At 35.4% G+C, this 22,232-nt stretch overlaps 2 protein-coding genes across 3 annotated transcripts; both read right to left on the reverse strand.

Annotated features, from left to right (window-relative positions):
- Positions 1 to 1,602: 1,602 nt before the first annotated feature.
- Positions 1,603 to 6,036, reverse strand: LOC128235932 (contactin-1-like; the record flags this gene model as incomplete). The annotated part of the gene is made up of 6 exons (XM_052950719.1): positions 1,603 to 2,186; positions 2,612 to 2,633; positions 2,965 to 3,114; positions 4,114 to 4,419; positions 5,370 to 5,702; positions 5,820 to 6,036. Coding segments are annotated over 6 exons (1,122 nt in total), but the record flags the coding sequence as incomplete, so codon positions are not given.
- On the reverse strand, positions 5,972 to 19,289 carry LOC128234151 (hemicentin-2-like). 2 transcript variants are annotated; one of them, XM_052948190.1, is made up of 9 exons: positions 19,169 to 19,289; positions 17,196 to 17,465; positions 16,631 to 16,734; positions 15,523 to 15,700; positions 14,447 to 14,779; positions 13,064 to 13,342; positions 12,207 to 12,518; positions 10,960 to 11,238; positions 5,972 to 6,104 (listed from the first exon to the last, which is right to left on the reverse strand). In XM_052948190.1, the coding sequence occupies exons 2-9, from the start codon at positions 17,401 to 17,403 to the stop codon at positions 6,037 to 6,039; spliced, it is 1,761 nt and encodes a 586-aa protein (XP_052804150.1). In that variant the 5' UTR covers positions 17,404 to 17,465; positions 19,169 to 19,289; the 3' UTR covers positions 5,972 to 6,036. The 2 variants fall into 2 exon arrangements, with proteins under 2 accessions (XP_052804150.1, XP_052804149.1); XM_052948189.1 differs by lacking the exon at positions 19,169 to 19,289 and adding an exon at positions 18,920 to 19,062.
- Positions 19,290 to 22,232: the final 2,943 nt, after the last annotated feature.

The raw sequence follows: 22,232 nt of genomic DNA on the forward strand, positions 1-22,232 counted from the left end.
ATAGTGCAAGAACTCACTATCTGCTTCTACCTCTATATGCAGTTATTGAGTTATTGCACTAGGGTGACGATTTATATTACCTTTTGAATTTAATTGCAATGTATACTAATGTAAATGTTCATTTAACAATTCCATTTCAGATCATTGAAGTATAAAATAGGGTCTGACAACAGAAAAAAGACATGAAAGTAATAAGTACATACAAAACTATTCAAACATTCCAATGTTATTTATTCCGGTATAATTATCTCTTCGAATGACCGATAAAAACATACTGGTTAAACTTGTTGACATTCCCGGCAGTTCCACCACGAGCGGCGTATGAATATGCCATGAGTCAATGAAATAATGTTATATGACTACTACAAATACTTATAATTATTTTCCTTTTAAATATAAATGAGCTTCCACATTTTGTTCTATAAATGTATTCATCGGTAAGACATCCTAGTCCCTTAACAAAGTTCAACACAAGTGAAAGTGCTGCAAATGCGGCGTCATTTCGTTACAAATGATAACAAGATTCAAGGATGCACACCCCTAATGGAAACCTCATTTGAAACTCTTTAAGTTCAATGCTTTAGCCTCTGTTTTAAAGCACAGGACTACACATTTTTTGAGGGTTTTATGGTAATTGATTCCATTTGTTACATAAATATAAGCTTTCTCTCTTCGAAGAATTTCTTTCTTGCAGTCATGGCTGGAATAGGTGGTTGGGACGTTCAAACCCTTATTTTTTAACGAGGCGGTAAAACATTCTGATTTTTTTTTGCATGATGTTAGATAAAAGGTTAAGGTTTATTATTAAAGAGGAAAACGTCGTAAGTATTTCTAAAACTTATTGATTTTGCTTTTAAACGTCAATGTTCCAATTTTATGCGTCAAAACAGTGTGATTGAAATAAGTTAAATAACATATTTCAGTATAGTTTGATTATATATCAATATATTGATCATTGATAAAACATGTTCTGAAAGCAAATGTAACTTTTCTTACTCTGATATCAAATTATTACCAAAATATTGAAAACTAAATAAATAAAGGATTTTTTATTGTCTAGGGTTATGCCGTTTATATAAAAACAATCTGAAATGGGGGAGGGGGGGGGGCATCTAGGGTAATTCAAATTCAAATCAAATTGTTATTTGTCGGTAAATTTCTTTCAAATTTTGTTTTTGAAACCAGGGAATTATGCACATTTAGTAATTATCAAGCTGATCATAGTTTTGAAATGATGACTATTATAAGAAAAAAAAGGATTGATGTCATTATCGGGGTATGAACGCAGTTGGGCTTGTTGAAGAGTGTGGAGTCCAAAGGACGTCTTGTTACTTATATTTACACCACAAGTTCTTTATTTCCTTTAAGAGTTGATAAAAATTACTTTTTTTCAGTTAGGAAATCATTTCAGTCATTCTTTCTCACGATTCTGTAAATAGAACGACCCGACCATAACCGGAACCAGTTAATCATATAACGTCACAATAATGCGGGGAAAAGTGATCACTTCAAGTCACTTTAAAACGAAAAATTGAAACGTAAATGACCACGACACATTCAACTTATTATTAATTAACACTTTCTTACAAGTTGAATTACGAATTTCCTATGACGCTGACACCATACAAACAATAACAAGATGAACAGTTTTCACTTGTTTATACATGTTACATGTTTATAAATATAATATGGGTCGCAATCCGAACCTACCCCACTTATCATCAGAAACTATTCGCCGAAAGGCAGATCTTTTAAGGAAAGAGTTATGTTTATAAATAACATAGTTAGATGCGTACTTCAAAATCTCATCCAGAACATTGATGTTACACGCATTCAAAAAAACAACAGGATTAATCTATTTCTCGGTTGATGTTAAAATAAAGTATGTTTTACTTTGCTCACAAGTGACCGCTTTCTCGCTCGCCAGATAAACTGCCCTCATCTCAGCACCAACCATGTATTCGCCATAAACGTTGTATATGCGTATGGCGCAAGGTTACGAACAATGCGGTTGCTACAACAGTTGCTGCCTAATGTATGTGTATAATAATCAAGGATAACACAATACCGAACTACAACGTTAAGTTTTATACTAACTCAGAGCATCGTAGACTGATGTTCCCGTTGTCATGGACACATCCTCGTATGTCTGGGCAGCGTCGAAATTAGGATTGACAGCGCCGGATCTGAAGAAAATCAATTATCATTGTGTACACTGGCTTACATTGAAAAAGTAACATAAATCGAATACGAATGACCTCATTCATCCTCATTTATTTCACCATCATGCATTTTTTTAAACATTCACTGCATAAACATAGTTATGTGTAATTTCAATACAAGTCAATATTTATGTGCACTGTAAACAACATGTTTTTGCAACTCATCAATTCGTGAAGCTATATTTCGTTTAGAAATATTTCTAACGTTGTGTCTTTATACAAAACATGTATAAGTATGTATATAGTTTATGGGTGATTTAAAGGGATGACATGAGGTGGGTCAATGTGTCATGTTACAGTTTCTGATTTCAATTTAAAAATACCCTAATACAACCCGTCAAGACGGATTGTTTTGTTACGGAATTACAAATATATGTACCAGTACTTACATCGATGTCTGGGCAGGGCCTCCTGAAAATAAATTAACCTAGTTTGATCCGTTAAAACATGTTGTTGTACTCCTGCTAAGGATACAAACATGAATCAAACTGGCTATGCCTTGTCAAGTTTGCATAGAAAACAAACATGCACTATCACATCTAGTTTTTATTTAAAAATTGCGTTGTTAAACGATTCATACAAGGACATTTTCTGCCATACAATTACTGAATGGATAAGGAGGGCATAAGCAATCCACCGCACACTCAGACCGATAAATGAACAAGGCAAAACATCTTTACCAAAAGGTAAGTGTGACAGGAGGGGATGATAGGGCTAATGACTTAATGAAACTGCTTCGAACCTGTTTTTCTTGTTACGAACACGTTGCAGTGCAATGCGTATTTTCGTCTGAAAATGACAATGAAGACAGCTACGGTCACGACCGCTCCAAGAACTCCACCAATCGCCCCTCCAATAGCGGGGCCAGCATTTGGACTTTTCTCTGTCGTTACTGAAATACAGATTAGCTCGAACGTTTGGCGCATGTTGGGGCAGCTGTGAGTAAGAGTGAGTGTAAACTTGTTTTATCACCCAGATAATTATTTACTTAGTTTGTATTGACCGTAGCCAGGTAGTTATCTAAACTTTAACCTTTGAACGATTTGAACTTGAATGAATCAATAGAAGTTTAAGTAATATGATAGAAACTACAGGGGCAATATCAACACCCACTACCATGACGATGACCTTTTTAAAGACACGATGTTACCATAAAGTCACTGAGGCACCCACAGACTCACAAAATAGACAATTCTACAAATGGTACAGCAAAAACTATACTGATCGGCCTTTACAAGTCCTTGTTGTTGACCAGACATTTTAACGGATATGACCGGTAATGTTTAATAATCTGACATAAAATGCGTTAAAAGATCAAGGCACATCTCTTTCACGGCACTATTGAGAATTCATTTAAAATGAACTTAAACATATAAAACATCTAATATAATAATTTTTATTTTTAATTTAAACAGTTCGTATATCTTATAACCGCTCACTGCATATGTATATCCTAGTGTGTTTACTGGCACTTTAAACTGCATGCTTATACCAGCATCAATTATATAGACAACTGTTAGAAAATAATAAATAAAAACTTTTAAATTCGATTTTATTCTTATTAGTTACAGCTATCACAGAGTTGTATAGCAATACCGTTAAATGGGAGGCTTGACCGAGAACGAAGTCATATAAGAATAGTTAAGCTACAAGGTATGTCCCTGTAGTTTTCTTAGCACTTTTAAGTGTGTACATGGTGTTGCCTTATTAAAATCAATGAAACGTTCGAGAACTAATTGAATCGAAACGCGTATTACCAACGACGCAATTTTGTTGACGCTATTTGAACATTTCTGCAAAAAGTTCAAGGTACTGATACAATTCTTACCATTTTATCAAACAATGTATAAAATACATGAAGTTTTAACAGCAAACGAAGAAAAACACTTACCACTGTCTAATAGTGTGACATTGAAAATTCTAGTATATCCACTTTTTCCTCGATCGTTTTCAGCATACATTCGTATGTAATATAATGATCCTGGTTGAAGTTCTTGCAATGTTGTATTTACTTCATCTTTGTCTTCATTTTTCCCTTCATTCAATTTTAATTTAACATTCCAACGATGACTGTCGATACTGAGTTCAACATATACAGTCTGTCTGAACCCACCATGAAATCCTCGAGTCCAGGTCACCACCGCTGACGTTTGTTGTACGTTGTTTACGGAAATGATGGTTAGGCCACCTGGTGGACCTGTGAGTGATATAGTATATATATTGTGTTTTGGTTAAATCGTTCATGGACGGTATTGCCCAATATTGCTGCTACATAAACGCCTGTTGGAAATGAATAGCTATATTATTTTTTTTATTCAACTAAGCGATTGCAATTACCGACAACATATCTTTATTGTGTAAACATATATGAATAGTAGGGTGTTGAATAAATTATATTAAAGGCTATTAAAAGGGTTCTAGTCCTGAACAGGACAATATTTCGAGAGTATGAACATTGCAGTTTGATTTTACATTTGGGGATTTAAAATAACTTGTTCGATGTTCAACATGGGAATTGTGACTCGGGTAAGGTCAATGTCTTAACCTAAGATCATTAGTCATATCCCTTCTTTCTTGGCTAGCCCGAGTTTTAGCATGACCATGTATTGTGGGATGGTCAAGGTAATATTTGAGAGTATGTATGTATGTCAGAGTCATGGCCGTACATGAGGATAATGGTCAAAACGCCATGCGTTTGGGAATTCTAATATAACTTTGTGAAATGATTCACCGTGAGATGGTGGCGTTTTGCGCGCAATACCAATGTATTTTAGACAGATGCCAAGATCATAATCAACGGTCATTGTTTAAAATCCCTTGTATAGTGGCTTGCCCGGGTTGGACCATGTTATGAAAAGCGACTAATTGAGAATGTGAGAGATAAATTGGATATTTTTAAGAATCACGAAATTGGATCCAATGAGCCCGAGCACTTACTACATGTAATAAAATGGATTTTACTTACTTTAAATAGTGAGTATATCATTTGAATGTTCAGGAAGAAATCAATTTGGCAGCGAATTTATCATTTGGCGACCAATAAAATTATCCTTATAAAGTACCTTGCGTAGAATGTTTCAATCTTTATGATCATGTTTTGAGTTGAAATACTTAATAATCATATACATATATAAAATATTCACCCACCTTCTGGTATAAGATTAAAAGAAAGACTTCTGCTTTCAATTGAATTTTGAACGAACATGTTGTATGATCCCAGTTCTTCTACCTTCGTTATATTCAGCAATGCCCTTACAACAAAGCACTCAACTTCAATGTTGTGATCGAAAACTTGCATTTTCACCTTTTTTGGCATTATTTTGGTCAATGCAATGTCTGCTTTTGATTCAAAGTTTTCTTTTTTAATATAAACTGTTGCATCTTGTGTATTCGAGAAGAACTCAGCCGAAAATTCCGAAACGTTTCCGATCTGAACTGCAACGTTAATGGTGGTTTCAGCGTTCGCAATAACAGGATAGGCTGAAAGCAAAATCAAAGCTTATGATCAAGCGATAGTTAGTTTTAGGTAATACTTAAAAAAATGATTAACATGCATAAGGACAATACAATGTTCCGACATGTGAAATGTATACATACACAGTATGTTGAGTAGGGCTTGTCCTTGACCTGCACTCGCGTTCCTGCTGTACGGAACACCGTTCTCCACTTTGCATGTGTAGACACCGCTATCCTCGTACGTGAGCCTTGTCAGTGTGAGAACGTCTGAACCGGGATATGTTCTGACCAGTCCGTATCCCGGCCACACCTGCTCCCACGCCGTATACTTGTATGTTGCAGGAACACCACTTGGATTTCATTGTACATCCACTGATGACGCATTGACAGTGGTATTCTGTGTAACGACAATAACGTCTGGTGCGTCTGTGAATAGAACCAGTGTGACAGTTATAACTGGACAATGATGAATAAATGTCAGATGCCGGTAACAGCATCATGCTATTTATTGCTGCGCCAGTTACTTCGTGGACATTTCAATCTTTTTTCTTACAACAGAGAGACAAAGCTGTTTTTAATTCAGTCTAACGGAATATAAAACCAAGTTTTAATGTTAAAACAGGGTGTAAAATTTTAAGGTATATTCTGTACCCCAACATTGATTCCTTTATATTTTGAGTTTCCATGGGAAAAGTATACAAGACGTAACCAATACCAAATTCAACAAGAATAACCCCTAACACCTTGATTCTTAGCTTGGAGCTATTAACTTCTGCATCCTGAATTTTGAGTGAACTCATGACATGATCCATTATGTAACATTTAAATATATTGTATTTCAATAATAACGTAAATGTGTCTCATTAAAATCCTAAGTATTAATTGTTGTCGTTCTCGAAGAATATAAAAGCAGAAAGGTTTGTAAGATACCCACAAAGGTCAAATACATATCGTTATCGTAAAATTCCACAATATGACGCATGGCTATTTTACAAATTGGAACGATGTCTAACATTAATGAACATGCGTTTCTCTTAAATGATTACCTAACGATAGTTTTATGGTGTATTTTATGTGTTTTTATGTTTACTAATTAAGCACATTATATCTGAGTTTTACCTCAGTTCTATGACAAAACTAGTCAGTGTTGTGACAAAAGACATTTTTTTCCATTCTACAAATCTTAAAATATAAATGTTTGAAAGGTCTTTTGTGGTTATGTTCTTTATCCTACAGTAAACCTTCCTTGACGATATGGCACATGGGAATACTAGAGAATTCTTTTGTTCATAACAAACACAATCGCTTTTCATTGATTACATCATTCTTGTTTTTATATAAATATGAAGTAAGGTGTATTTCATGTGCATTTAAGTGCTATACATATTAATGACAAGTAAAACCTAAATAGTTCCATTATGTAACAGCTGTGTTTTGATATAACACAAGACTATTGATTTGAAAATGGTTCAATCCAGTAAGAAGTCGACTCTGTATACCTTAATGGTTTCTGCATAAATAACTTTACATACCGTTACAGACTAACACTTTTCAAAGGCATGGATACGACAGTGTTGCATGAGAGTTGACTGTAAGGACTTTGGTCGAGCGAAATACTTTAATGGTTAGTGTAGTATAATAAGATACACAGAAAGTTCATACCATTTGATGGCGACGCTTTTTCAATATAAGATAATTTTCAAAAGAAAATCTACAATCTACGGTTGATTATTATGTGCGTTTAGATTGATTTAAGCGTTTTCCCATTGCCAGATTTACTTTTGCAAATGACTTAAATTAGCGAGTGTTGCTGTTTTTTTAATTAGAATTTGAAATCAATCGAAATGATTATATCCCATTAATTCTTAAAGATATTTTTCATACGCTTTAAGATTGCAATTTATGACTTAATGTTTCTAAATTTTTCTCATAAATTAACAAATTGATATTATAATCAAAGATAAATATTATCTGCCAAAATGTTTGCACCTCGAACTTTAGTCCATAGGAATAAACGTCGGAACAATTATAAGAGTAAACCTTTTCATTGAAAATATTATGAATGTATTTTGACTGAATGTAGTAAAAGGAGAATCGACAGTATATATTTATCAAGAATACTTGTTCATAAACTACTTTAAAAGATTGCGCTACGACTCTGGAGGAATTCTACCATTTACACCGTCAATCAAAGGAGGTGACAAGTTCACGACTTTCTCCGACCAAGGTGAACACCCGTCCAGTCCTACTAGCGACCAAGATGGTCAACCGTCCACTCCAACAAGCATTCGAGGTGGAAACTCGTTCACTCTTACCGGCGACCAAGTTCGACAACCCAGTCCCCCCCACAACAACCAAAGAGACCAACCGCCAAGAGACCAAATACGACATCCGTTCACCTCTACAAGCGACCAAGATGGAAACCCATCCACTGTTACCAGCGACTGAGTTCGTCGCCCGTCCGTTCCAACCAGTAACCAAGGCGGAAATCCGTCCACTCCTTCCAGCGATCAAGGTGGAAACCCGCCCACTTCCACCAGCTACCAAGGTGGAAACCAGTCCACTCCCACGAGCGACCAAGGTGGACACCCGTTCACTCCTACCAGCCACCAAGGTGGAAACCCGTCCACTCATACGAGCGACCAAGGTGGACACCCGTCCAACCCTACGAACGACCAAGGTGGAAACCCGTCCACTCATACGAGCGATTAAGGGGGACACCCGTACACTCATAAGAGCGACCAAGGTGGAAACACGTCCACTCATACGAGCGACCAAGGTGGAAACCCGTCCACTCGTATGAGCGACTAAGGTGGAAACCCGTCCACTCAAACGAGTGACCAAGGTGGAAACCCGTCCACTCATACGAGCGACCAAGGTTGAAACCCGTCCACTCATACGAGTGACCAAGGTGGTAACCAGTCCACTCATACCAGCGACCAAGTTGGAAACCCGTCCACTCCTACGAGCGACCAAGGTGGAAAAACGTCCACTCCTACGAGCGACCAAGGTTGAAACCCGCCCACTCGTACGAGCGACCAAGGTGGAAACCCGTCCACTCCTACGAGCGACCAAGGTGGAAACCCGTCCACTCATACGAACGACCAAGGTGGAAACCCGTCCACTCCTACGAGCGACCAAGGTGGAAACCTGTCCACTCATACGAGCGACCAAGGTTGAAACCCGTCCACAAATACGAGCGACTAAGGTGGAAACCCGTTCACTCATACGAACGACCAAGGGGGGACACCCGTACACGACCTAGTTCAGCGCCCGTCCATTCCTACCAGCGACACCCGCCCGCAACGCACAGCAACCAAGGGGGAAACAAATCCGCACCGACAGGCTAACTAAAAGAATGACACTATATTAATGTAGATAGTGCATTAGGCGTGAGATTATCGCTTTCACCAAAGTGAGGTATTCCGCATAAAGTTATTATAGAAGTTCGATATTTCAAATACATAAGGCAATAAGTTCAAGAGTAGACAAGAAGTAATAACGAATAATTCTTCAATATTTCATAATCAATTATCGACCAAATACGTAAGTGATATAAGTGGAATAGGTGGATAATTGCACATATGTTAAGGGTTGGCCACATTGCAAAAGTGGGTGGAGCAGGTCAACAGTAAAAACGTTTCAAAAGTTTTATTTAGTTTTTATCTTCTTAGGGAGTAAAAGCTAGATTATTGGTGACATGTTTTGGGGTAGCAAGAAGTTTCAATTTTTGCAAAAGAAGATTTTTTTCACATTTTGAACCAAAAATGTATTCACATTATTTCAGAAAAGTATTAACATTATTACCTTGTTATTGGGTCAAAACGCCCAAGACTACCTAATCAACAATGTCTTTGGAGTTCTAGAGGATTTCTGTTCAAATAAGTAAATTATTGAAAAAACATGATGGAAAAGTGGATGAAATTCATTTCATGGTTACAAAATGCAAATATATTTTTACAAGTATTCATACGTATTCGTAAAGTACTCGTAACCAAACTTAAAAAATGCTCGTAATAACTCTCAACAATCCGTAAGGCAGTTACGTGCTGTTTCGACCGGTTAAGGATACTTACGAATTGTTACAAGTTGTTTACGAGTTATGTACGCAAAATATAATCCGTAGACAATCGCATGCAATTCATTGACATGTCAAAAGAATTGCCCCCGATTTCACGGATCCTCACGATTGTCTGCGAGTTGTAACGAGTAAAAACGGATACTTACGAAATATATACGAATGCTTGCAAAAGACTACAATTTGACTATCCGTTAGGACTCGTAAGAACAATCCATGTGTGTGAAAGGGGTATTAACCGTAAATTTAAACGTTCTAAAGACTATTCTTAAAACCAACCGAACTTGTAAAGGATATACAAGGTATCCGCTATATGCTTTGCGTTCGATACCTCTCATTGAATTACAAAATACCTACTATTTATTAAGATGGGACGTACTTAATGCAATTTTTAACCAAGACCGAATAGAACTATCATTTTCCATGATCATCACGTTTGAAAGTCGTTAATGCTGGTTTTGATCCAGAATGAAAAGCGATATAATCAAATAACTTATTATATATTCCTTCATATTAGTTTGAAGCCATTGCGTTAATTGCAATACTTTTTAAAGATTATTTGTGGTACTTAATGACATTTCCTGAAATATATTTTAAGCAAATCTAGTAAAAAACAGCCATTGATATTTTGTGTCATCAAGCAAACAGACTCTTAACTTACATTTGACGTATTTTTAAACATGTTGCCATCATAGCAACTGTTTGTCGTACATCGTTACTGCCTGACATTAACCTCCTGTGCATTGCATATACTGTACTCTAGCGAATTTCTAATTTACCAATCAGCACATCATTTGACGCCATCCGGCCGCGTCTATGTGAATACGTCTTTACACTTTCCACTGGAAAAGTGTCGTTGGATAGCTTTTTTATAGTAAGGAAATGAATACTTATCAATAACACATTTAGTTCAACTGTCCTTTGACCATGTTGTAAAGGTACCGTCTTGATATCAATGAATAAACAAAACGCCGATATGAAATATGTTTTATAAATACATGTTCTGAATTATTCGCTGCCTTTTCAATGATACCGGTAGAGGCAGTGGTTAATTCCCTATTAAGGGGAAAACATTTGCTTGAAAATCGCTACAATTTAACGAGCATACCTGTCGTAAGTTTTAACGATAATAAACAAAGGGTACAAGTCCATCGCTTAGCGTAATGCATTACAAATCGTCTTGTACAAGTATCAAATACTTACATCTGACGACGATCTGGGTATGATTGTGCTTGTTGCCTCCAAAAATGTTGTTTGCCGTACATCGATACTGGCCGGCATCCTCTCTCTGTGCAGTGTTGATCCTGTACTTTAGCGAGTTGTTGCCCCTAGTCATACTATCTGTCGGTAAGGCGCTAGCGCTGTCGACCCTGCTCCAGGTGATTGTGGACGGTGGTTTACTATCGACAGTGCATGATAAGGAACCTGAATGAGTCTCGTCCATCTCAACTGACCCCGTAGTCACGGAAACGATAGGGTCGTCTGAATGAATTAAACAATATCGTTACCGTCTGAGGTGAAATGACAGTTTAAAACAATTATTTTTAATAAAATAAAATGAATACGCATATAATTACGCATAATATAAGTATATCTTAATAACATATCAGTATAAGAATCATAAATACTGCAGAACTTAAATATTTAGTCAATGTTAATAGCCCGAAAACGCCAATCAAAGTACCAATGTCATGGTATATCTAATAATTTCTCCTCCAACAACTCCAGCTATTTAAATGATACACGAGCGTCTCAGAGCGAGTGAATACCTTTAACCACGAGAGTAGTTGGTGAAGTTACTGTATTCAATAACAAGCATGCATACAAGTGAATAACCATTGTGATTTATCCGCTAGATAGTTATTGCATGGTCAAGCTCCGCCTACTTGTTACCGTTGCGATTTGGGTATTAATGTATAGACGAAAACAATGACAGCACTCTCCAAGATATTACACGTAATGTCAGTGTGATATCATGTTGTCAAAGACAGCGTTCAATAACTAGCGTACATGAAAGTGAAAAAACATTGACATTTATCGCGATATAGTTATTGCACGGTTACGCTCCGTCCACTAATCACCGGTGCGATATGGGAATTCATTTTTATACAAAAACAAAGACAGCACTCTCAACGTGGTTTACTCAACCGTCTATCAGTATCGAATATGTGGATTTTGTTGAATCATATACACTTACTAATCGACTATCATTGGAGCACGTTATTAATCAAGAGATGGGGTAGAGAACAGAGTTAAGTTAAGTCTGTTCGAGAAATATAAAGACAACACATTACTCAACAAGCCATTGCGGTCAGACAAAAAGAAACCCAGATTATATGGAACGAACTGATAAGTCATATTATATGATATATGTCCCAATATTGAAATATACTAGATTTCCGTCTAATTTGTCTCGTCCCATTTGGCTACCATGCTGTCATTCAACTTACATTTGATATCTAGACCAACTCGAGCCCACTGGGCAACTGAGCTTGACATTCCGTTTCCAGCTCTACATTCCAACACGTGACCGTCCATCTCCCGCGTGGGAACAAACTCTAAAATTTGTGACGTGATTTTCCCGCCATAATCCCCAGCCGAATTCGTTACCGGGTTGCTACTGGTGATATGTTGACTGTTACGATACCACGTGATGTTAGAAGATGGGTTTGAAGACCCAGTGCTGCATGTCAGAGTTACTTTGTTTATTCCATTGCCATAAATGTCTGTATGTCCTGTGATTGTTGTATTCAGTGCTGGAACTAACGTTGTGGTGAAACATATACGTCCGCATTATTTTTTTTATTGTATGACATTATTTTGAACGGGTAACAGTCAGAATTTCTGTTCAACTTATAAGAAACGCATCACTCAGTAGCTTGATACGTTCCATCAATGAGACGCGAAAATGATGTACAATTATTACAAAGACTGTAATTAAAACATTTTTTTAAGTTAGGATAACTGATACCTGAACTTATGAATGCAAATTATGTCACTTATTCTGTCTGCTCTACTTACATGAGACTGATCGAACATTAACACACTATATTGTGTAAGTATTACATATAAGAGGGTGATCAAACATCAACTGGACTTTTTAAGAACATTACATGTTGTATTTTAAATAGTGTGAACGTTAGGATTACTTTGAAAGTAAATAATGGCAACTATTCAGACTGTTCTACTTATTAAAGATGGATCGAACAGTAACTTATTATATTGTATCATTAAGAGGTATTCTCTCAAATTATTTATATTTACCATTTTACCATTAAATATCAAAAGTTATGTGAATCAAATGTACATTGCACAGATAAATGAACGTGTTTTGCATCAGCATTTCCTACTCCATTCTCTGCACGACACTCGTAGCGACCAGCGTGTAGCCTAGAAACGAATGGGATGACGTAAGTTCCCGAGTTGTCATCAAGCGTCCCAGTGGACTGGCGTAGAAGGGTTGTGTTTCCTTCTTTGTACCAGCGAAAGGTGGCGGGAGGCTTGCTCCATGCCTGACATTTGAGTGCAAACTTTGTATCTCCTTCTCTTGCCGTTTGGTCGGTCATTGATACAATAATTGCACTGTCTGCAAAATAAGAATATGGCAATCACGTGTGCATAAGGTTTAACATAAAGTGAACATATTGAAGCATGGTTATAAATATATTTGAGATAATTGAATATAAATAAAGTTATATTTGTTATTATAATAATATCAACACAGTCACGTCGTAAGCGAAATTCACTTACACAACACTTACAACCAGGCATTTTATTATTATTGCGTATGTTTTCCAAACCTTTATCATTACATTCGTTTTTCTATGATTTTCAGACACATGTATGTTGGGACTTCGCAACTGCAGTTGTAAGAAACGTTCAAATACATTTTGAAATTCCTATTTTTCAGTGAAAGCGCTTATTTCGATAGGGCTTTTTTTTAAAAAATCAGTGTTTTATGATGAAACTACACTACTTTTTTTATCAGATAACTAAGACAATCTTAACGTTTGAAGAAAATTGCTCAGTTAAATGGATATTGACTATTAATTTTGAACGTCCAACATAGACTCAATAAACACTTAAATGAGAAACATTTTTATTATCAAATACTTTGCTTCTAAACTGAATAAAACACACAATATTTTTAAACGCTGAGCTGTTTGTGCTGTAACGTGATTCATTGTTTGGTTTGAGATGTTATCATTCAAGCACAAACTTCGAACAAAACGCCGTGAAATTAAATCGATTTTAAACATAAATTAAACTGCTAACGTACATGTGGTTTAAATTAGTTGTAATTAAAGAGAAGATCTTGTTTTTTCCCGTTCCTATTTAAGATATTCATATGTAATTGTATTTACATGTTGTTTACTTTTGTTCTATAGAATATTTTAAGACAAAAAAAAAATCGGCTATGTTTTTTATTCGGTTTATACGTATCTATTATTTAAGACATTAGGGAAACATACCTTTCTGGCGTACTTTGTACAATGCGCAGTGTATAGAGGTACACATTTGCAGTCATAATGAAGATGATGACTTTTTTTAATTAATCTCTATAGGTTTCAACTAAGGTTACAATCATGAAAAACGTCGCTTTAACTTTTAAAAACGAGAACAATAAAACATCAAATCTATTTAAGTTATACTTGTTCAGATGTATTTGGCTAATACTAGAAAGTCTTACAGTTTAACCAGAGAGGAAAACAGTTTCCACGATTGTCTTTATAGCCAATATCCGCATTTGGATAAGACGAGTTGCAGCAAAATGTTTTCGAATCGTCTATGCGTGCTGGTGATGGCATGGTATACGTCACGGCAACTGTGTACAAATCATTCTGAAGTGTTCCTGTGTTTGCCGATGTTCGTTGGTTACCGTCAAAGTATAATACGACTGTCTGAACGGGATAGCCACCGGAAGAGGTACATGTCACATTCAATGGGCTCCCCACATCCCCACGGAGAACTACCTGGTTATTTTCGTTGGCGATGTTGGAAAACGTTGGAGCATCGGGAGTGGCTGAAACGCACAGTCTGTATAAATTACTTGGATATTACACTAAAATATATAGATATCTTCCCCGACTTTGTCATTTTTCATGACTTAGCTTGCTATGTGTCAATCTTGTTTATGTTTACTTTTTTATTCATACATGTTTTGAAAAGTGTCCGGTTGTGTTTTTATAAACCGGTTTAACTACCATCGAATTATTTCTTGCATTGACCTTACTTATGTGGTAACTACAACACTGCAACGTTAAGTTATCAATTGTGATTTAGCATTTCTCAACTATAAATTTTCACCACTATTCCCATTTAATGCGAGTATTATTGATAATACCGTAAGTGAGTTTGGTGTATATTGCATCATTTTGCTCTCTTACGAAAAACCCTGTTTTTCTATAAGCTTCAATTTGTAATAGACAGTTTACTTAAAGCAATACACGTTGTTGCTGTTGTTGGTGATCTTGTTGACAATGATGATTTAATATGTTATCTTTTGTCATGTGAAATTGAATGTCTGTTCGGATTCGATCCTTATGCCTGCAACTCATATAAATAATTGTATCATTTTATAAAACATGTCTGCTTGTTTGCAATATATTTGTCGTTATACTCGATTTTAATATAAGGTGTTTGTTGTCTTGTGACGCTGTGTGTCTTCGTTTAGCTTTGTTTTGGAATTTTGTTTGTGCTTTTAACAGTATCATAAAAATAAGGGATTGTTCCGTAGCGTCAACCGTTTTTATTGATGCAACATACCTATTTGGAAACTGCCACTGACAGTACTAGCTGTCAAGGTTGTTACCACTGCTCTATACGTGTACTGTCCGTCCGACAACGAAGAGTCTGAGGTCCATGTACAAGAAAAATAACCCTCGAAAGTTGTACTCGGTTTGCAGATGGGAGTGCCACCGAGAACCGCTGAAATTCCACCACTCTGGAAATAAACCATATTGTTCCGATTGGCATATCTGTTTTTTTAAATCAATCCCAAGGTTTCCCATAAAAAAGAGGCCAAAGTTATAGATAAACATGTGCGCATTCCAAGCTCAAACTTCTTATTACCTTTCAAATGTTTCTGGTATGAACAGAAATAAGGAAAATTGGGAATTACGACTATATGGGCCATTGAGGTATTCAATATAATACTTTGGTAGCCCAATTTTATGGTGGTATAATAAAAACACACAATTTAATTGGACATAAGAAGTTAAAAATTGGCGTTATTTTGTTTAGAAATATTTAAATTGCAACGTTATTCGACGGGCCATTAAGGTGATGATACATCATCAACCAAACACCATTATATGCATGATATTGAAATTAACGTGAATTTAATTGTCAGTTGAACGGCATCAAACAATAGGGAGAATGGGAGATGATTGTGATTGTCAAAAAATACTTAAATATTGATAATTTCCGAACTTCTCGTGTGTGATTTTGCATATTACTAGCCCATGGCAAATCAATTGTTTTGGTCACCTTAACTATTTCGTTGGAAATAAAACAACGGTGTTTTTTTCATAAAAAAAAAACATAATTAAAATGAGTTTGTGGATGGCATTCTATGAACGACTATACAACTAGTTCCAGTAGCAAAGAAATCACCGAATTTGCATTTATTTATTAGAATATTTCATAGAATATAATAATCATTAATACCGTACATATATATGTATAACGGCACACATATCATACTTATTATATAACCCTTTCAATCTTTTAAACGTTTTGCGCGAATTAAACAGCGTTCAATGATGTGTTCATGGACTTGATGTATGGCATGAGATATGTATGCCGTAAATGTGTTTTTGCAATGATCACAGCCTTTATAATTCCATTGGTGAAACTCTGAAGATATACAAACCTCAAAACTAGCTGTTAGCGATATATTTCTTGGATACACTTTTTCAAGCTGTAGCTTGAGTTTCTTTGTGTTCAAAATTGTCTCAATAACGGCCGTTGCCTTACCTGAAATATAGCGAGAAAGCATTATTTTATATAATTTTGTTATCTAAACAATCGTGCTTCCTCTTGAGGCTCCTTTGTGCCATTTAAGTTATAAATTATGTTCACGAAAAGAAACTTTTAATGCGGATAACTCGTTTACTCAGACCCTTATCTATAAACTCACAGAGATTTGGTGGCTATCTAGAGGACTTACGTTTCTTTCAGTTTCAACGATTAAAAAAACTATGCAAACTATAAAAAGCATTTTCGGTCATGATTACAATTTAATCAATCGTACGAATATACTAATTACCTTGACAACATCATTAAACCGTACAGATCAAACTTTGTAAATAGTGTCAAAATATCCCAGGTTGTCTATGTATTTTACATGTAAATCGACCATATTTATTTGGTGTATCAAATTTCCTTTCCATGAAATAGTAGTTATGTAACAAAGATACTAAAAAAGTATCACTTACATTCAAACAGTAAAGAGACGTTCATTGATTGAGTGTAATCAGCGAAACAGGTGTAGCGTCCTATATCATTGAGACTGGTGTAATGTATGGTTACCACAAGAGTGTTCTCTGATAAAGTGCTACTATACTTAGGAAAGTTAGCAGTTTCCGTTAGAATTTTTAAACCATTATGATAAATAGCCCAGAACGAGAATGGGTTGGCATCCATGCAAGTTAATGTTGTATCCTTTCCACAATTTGACGGGGATGATATCGTCAATGTTGCAGCATCTGAAAGAAATGATGGAAAATCATTGGCAAACGGTAAATAGAGTATACATTTGTTATATTGGTAAATTAACAAAATGTGTGTGTGTGTGTGTGTGTGTGTGTGCGTGTGTGTGTGTGTGTGTGTGTGTGTGTGTGTGTGTGATATGAACATGAATACACACGTTAATTCATTCTTGAGAATAACATGAAGCATGAAACATATACACATGTGAAATATATTCTTTCTCACGAAAGGGAAGTGTCTTATATCAAACTATTTATTGTAATTGAAAATATATTGCCTATTATTTGGCAATAACTTTTATACATCGAATGTTCGGAATATTTCTTTTATACATTTTATTATCACGATAACTGACAACTGAACAGGTATTTTTCTCTAATTGAATTCGCAAAGAATGGGTTTCGTGCTGAAAGTTTCTGATCACTTTTGTTTATTATATTGTCAAGTGTGAATGATGCTTAAAGGAAATAGTGTAGGTCTTAAAGATAGCAGGTAGCTCTCTAGAAACTACAGTTTGTAGTCGGCAGTCTACGTGACACTAAAATACGCGGCATTTCATCAAAACTGCATGTCGGCAAATTGGAAACTGATATTTGTCCTCGTGGTTTCTACAGTTGTATCGCGAAATAATTCATATAAATGACGTATACCCGTTAACCCAATAGCGCTTAATTTCCATTTCTTGATAATACAATAACACAGGGTGAACGTGACGGGATACATATTGGTGCAGGAAGATTGATCAACTTAAATAAAGAACTATTTACAGCGTGTAGCTTTTAGATGTTATATTTGGACCGCCCTTGATATAGTCGTACATATGAGAAATTAAGCTTGTATACATATCATGTTATTTATTGTTTATTAAAGATCTTAAAGGAGGACACATACATCAGGAATATACAGTCAGTCGTCTGTTACAATCATTATAAATTCAAGTTTGAGTAAGATAATGGTAATGATATTCAGACTATTTTTAAAACTCAAGATTTATATTGATTAACACTTATGGTTTTATTGAAATAGAAGTAGTATTAAATGCTCAGTTACTCTGTTATTTATACACTATTTGTTTTTAAATATACAGGTTAGTTTAAGATGAAGCGCGTTAAAACTAAATGCAATGTTAATTAAAACTTCAGCATAAGGAAGTAAATTTAGTTAGTTAAGCAATTGTGTTAAAAGTTGTATACGAAGGAATTCACCCATTCATGAATGACATGTTATACAGAGGTTAAGTTATTATAATAAATATATTATATGTTCCTGTGTTAACATTTTATCTACTTTTAATTAAAGCTTTATTGGCGAATTAAAATTTGACTTTAATAGAAAAAAGTAGTTTATTTTAAGTTAACTACGTCTTATTTATAATATAAGTAAGCGTAGTTTGTTGTCATATTTAACTTCAGTGATAATTTGTATATGCGAATTATAAATCAGAACTTACCTGCACATTTTAAAGCCAAAACAATCATTTTCACTATACAAATCAACACTCTTATATACACCTTTTCCATATTTAAAATCATGTTTCACTTTGAAACTACCTTATTTTTGTATTATGAAATGGTTTACATAATTAACAGGAAGAAAATCTATCGACGATTGAAACGAGTTTATCCAATACGATCGGGGTTTGCATATGTCTACATTAATTGGGGCAAGAAAACATCATTTTAAAACTTTAGAGACTGACCTCATTGGCTGATGAAAATTCTGTTTTATCAGTGTGAATTTGTTTTAGAAAAAGCACGATTGATTCTGCTTTTTATCTTGAACTGACTAATTAAAAGGTAGCTGAAAGCAATAGATGCACATAAAAGAAAATGTTGATAGGCCAAATTTAAATGTATCTGCTGCTATTCGCAAATGATGCTGATTGTCTCAGGGAGAAGGGCGAGATTGTATAACTTCCATTATAGTTTATTATCAGATTAATGTTAGTTAAATCTTACGATCTTTATTATTGTTGCAACTATAGTAACGGTGTTGATTAAAGTTTGAAGTGTTGGATATAATGGTATTTACAATGAAGAAGAAATGGTAAGTTTTTGGACTAGGGCACTTGTGGCCAAGTTCATAGCCATAACCGCGATATCTGCATTTTCAAGCCGCATCTGTGGGTTCACCGACGTAATGTATTCATACGCTGTATTTTGATTGGATTGCCGTTAGCGAATTTGAATAATCAAAGTAGTACCAGAACTGATTACAATGAAAACATCCAATAAAAATAGTTCTCATAACAATTCAAGCTAACTGTATGTTCTTTTAATGAAGCACAAGAAATTCATACGTAGTGAGTGAGTTAATCGGGTTAACTGCATGAATGTTCTCGCATACGGTCAGATTATATGCAATAAGAATATGAACATATTGGAAAAGTACGCATCGAAATTTTTCCGTTCAATGCTCTGTATTGATAGACTAGTACCCTCTTTCTCTTTTATCCGAAATGAAACCAGTATCAGCTAACCGCGGCGCCCGTCGCGCATTCGAAATGTCTTGTGAATTCATACGTAAAGCGAATAAAGCATGCGGTCTAAGTAGAAAACAACCAGGAAAGTTGGTTTAAAAAAGTATTGTTATCCTTTGTTTAGAATGTTGGTATTCCGAAGTCGGTCCCTGTTCTTTTTTTCGACATAATTTGTATGTTTCCGTGATATTTTCTTTTCGATACAAAGTTTTTTTAACTAATCATCGCATGGCAGTTAGCACTTTTTTAAATACAACATGATTTTTGGTATTTATTGTTCAAATACTATTAATGTTAACTAAAAACCATATGCCGCGTACCTGTATAACTTTATATTTTTTAGGAAAAGTCAATCAGGGTACCAGTCTACTTATTGACCTCAAAATGTACTCTAATTAGAGCGTCCGAATGATTCAGACATGTATGTTATCACTACTTCCGGATGCTGATGATGTGATTTTCGTAGTGTTTTATTGAGGAAATAAAGCCGACATTTAATCACAGGCATCTGGATCATGGTTTGTCACTTAAATATTGTTTAAAACCATTTTGGGTACATACAATGAGATAAACAACACATCTGAAGATATTTAGTGTCTTTGATATACAAAAAAGAGTCTCTTTTTTGTAACATTTAAGTGACAAACAATGATCCAGATGCCTGTGCCTTGAATGATTACCACCATCAAACGGATTTATTTTCATTTTACCGTGGGTAGCATTTTTAATTTGACACGTAAATTTTCAAGTTCGTTTGATAAAATCATGTGATTTCAATTTTGCAAAATGGAGATAAAAAATATCAAATATGCGCATACTTATTTATGAAGTTTCATTCTAAATGAAGCCAAATGTATGAATATGTGCACAGCATCTGGCTTATGAATAAGATGATTGTTTACCTATGTGCAAAGAAAATTCTTGGAGCCACTCTCAGTGTAAGTACATTTTGTTCAATGACATTGTGATAAATCATCGCCGTAGGTAAAACAATCTTGCCTGCTCAATTTTGATTTCCTCTCGTATAATGCACCAGTCAATTGTTACCACGGCCCCTTGGGGATATACAGGGGGGGGGGGCTGTGTTTTAACCTTTCAGGTGTCCTCGTAGCTAAAGAACTTCAGCGAACACATTATATATTACCTTTTTGGACTTGTTCAATGTGTTGTAAACATAAAAAAATAAATATCAACATTGAAGTTATGGAATGGAAGCCAGAACTTGTGTCCTCGCAATACCGGGAGATTGCGGTGGTTTTGTCTTCCCCCAAATTATATCAGGGAATTGCTCTTACCTTAGATCCCCGGGATGCGGGGTTATTCACGGGATTTTACCACCAGTTCGTTCCCGCAGGGCAGGGATTTTACCGGGGACTGGCTGGACCGAAAGTCAAAGTACCTGCTGTTCACTGCGTGGAGGGGGGCGTGGTTACAATTGACCATGGGGTAACAGGTTTTGTACATAATAGGGTTATAAGTATTGCGTTTTGATTCAGGAGGTTGTATTGGACTCAAGTAGATTTTTGCAGATTCGGTTTTCACAAGGCACTAGCCGAGTAAAATCAAAATCTACAAAAAAACCCACTAAGTTATCATGGTAACATTTTACATTAATTGAATACCAAGCACTAATTAAGAGAGAGAAAATAATTCTTCATTTTTCAAATAAAAACTACTTCCTAATAGCATTGTGCATGCAGTCTGACATACGTGTAAAATGTAGATGTCTTTTACAAATATTGTTCAAAGTATGGCCCTGTGGTTTAAAGCTTCCCTGAAAAAGAGGTGACAGGTTTTCTATATAGTATATAATTACATCATTGAAAATCTTCGTATGTGTACTTTGGTTAACATACGCCAAACACGTAAATTAATTTGTACAAGTCTGATAAAACAACTTTGAGAAATTCAAAAGAACTATGACTTAATCTGATATAACGCTTTAGCCCCACACCCCGCCCCCCTCACTCTACACACACTTAACGAGATTTTTCAAATTTCCTTTGCAGCGTGCAAGCAATTTAAGTCAAAAGTTTAAGCTAGCCCATTAAACAGTGACCCCTTGTGATGTGAGCCGATATTTTCAATGCTTAGAACATGGTTGTCAACATTCCCCTAAATAAAGCCCTAGAACATCAGTGCTTTCAGCACTTTGATTTATCTAGGAATTGTTTTACTAGTGGAGGATTTTTGATACAGATTACTAATCACGTTTTAGACATAACTGATACTGATTAAAACAACACTATGATAAAATTATATCATTGTAAATGAGAAAATGCAT

The sequence above is a fragment of the Mya arenaria genome, chromosome 5 (assembly GCF_026914265.1).
Source record: "Mya arenaria isolate MELC-2E11 chromosome 5, ASM2691426v1".
NCBI classification, from domain to species: Eukaryota; Metazoa; Mollusca; class Bivalvia; order Myida; family Myidae; genus Mya; species Mya arenaria.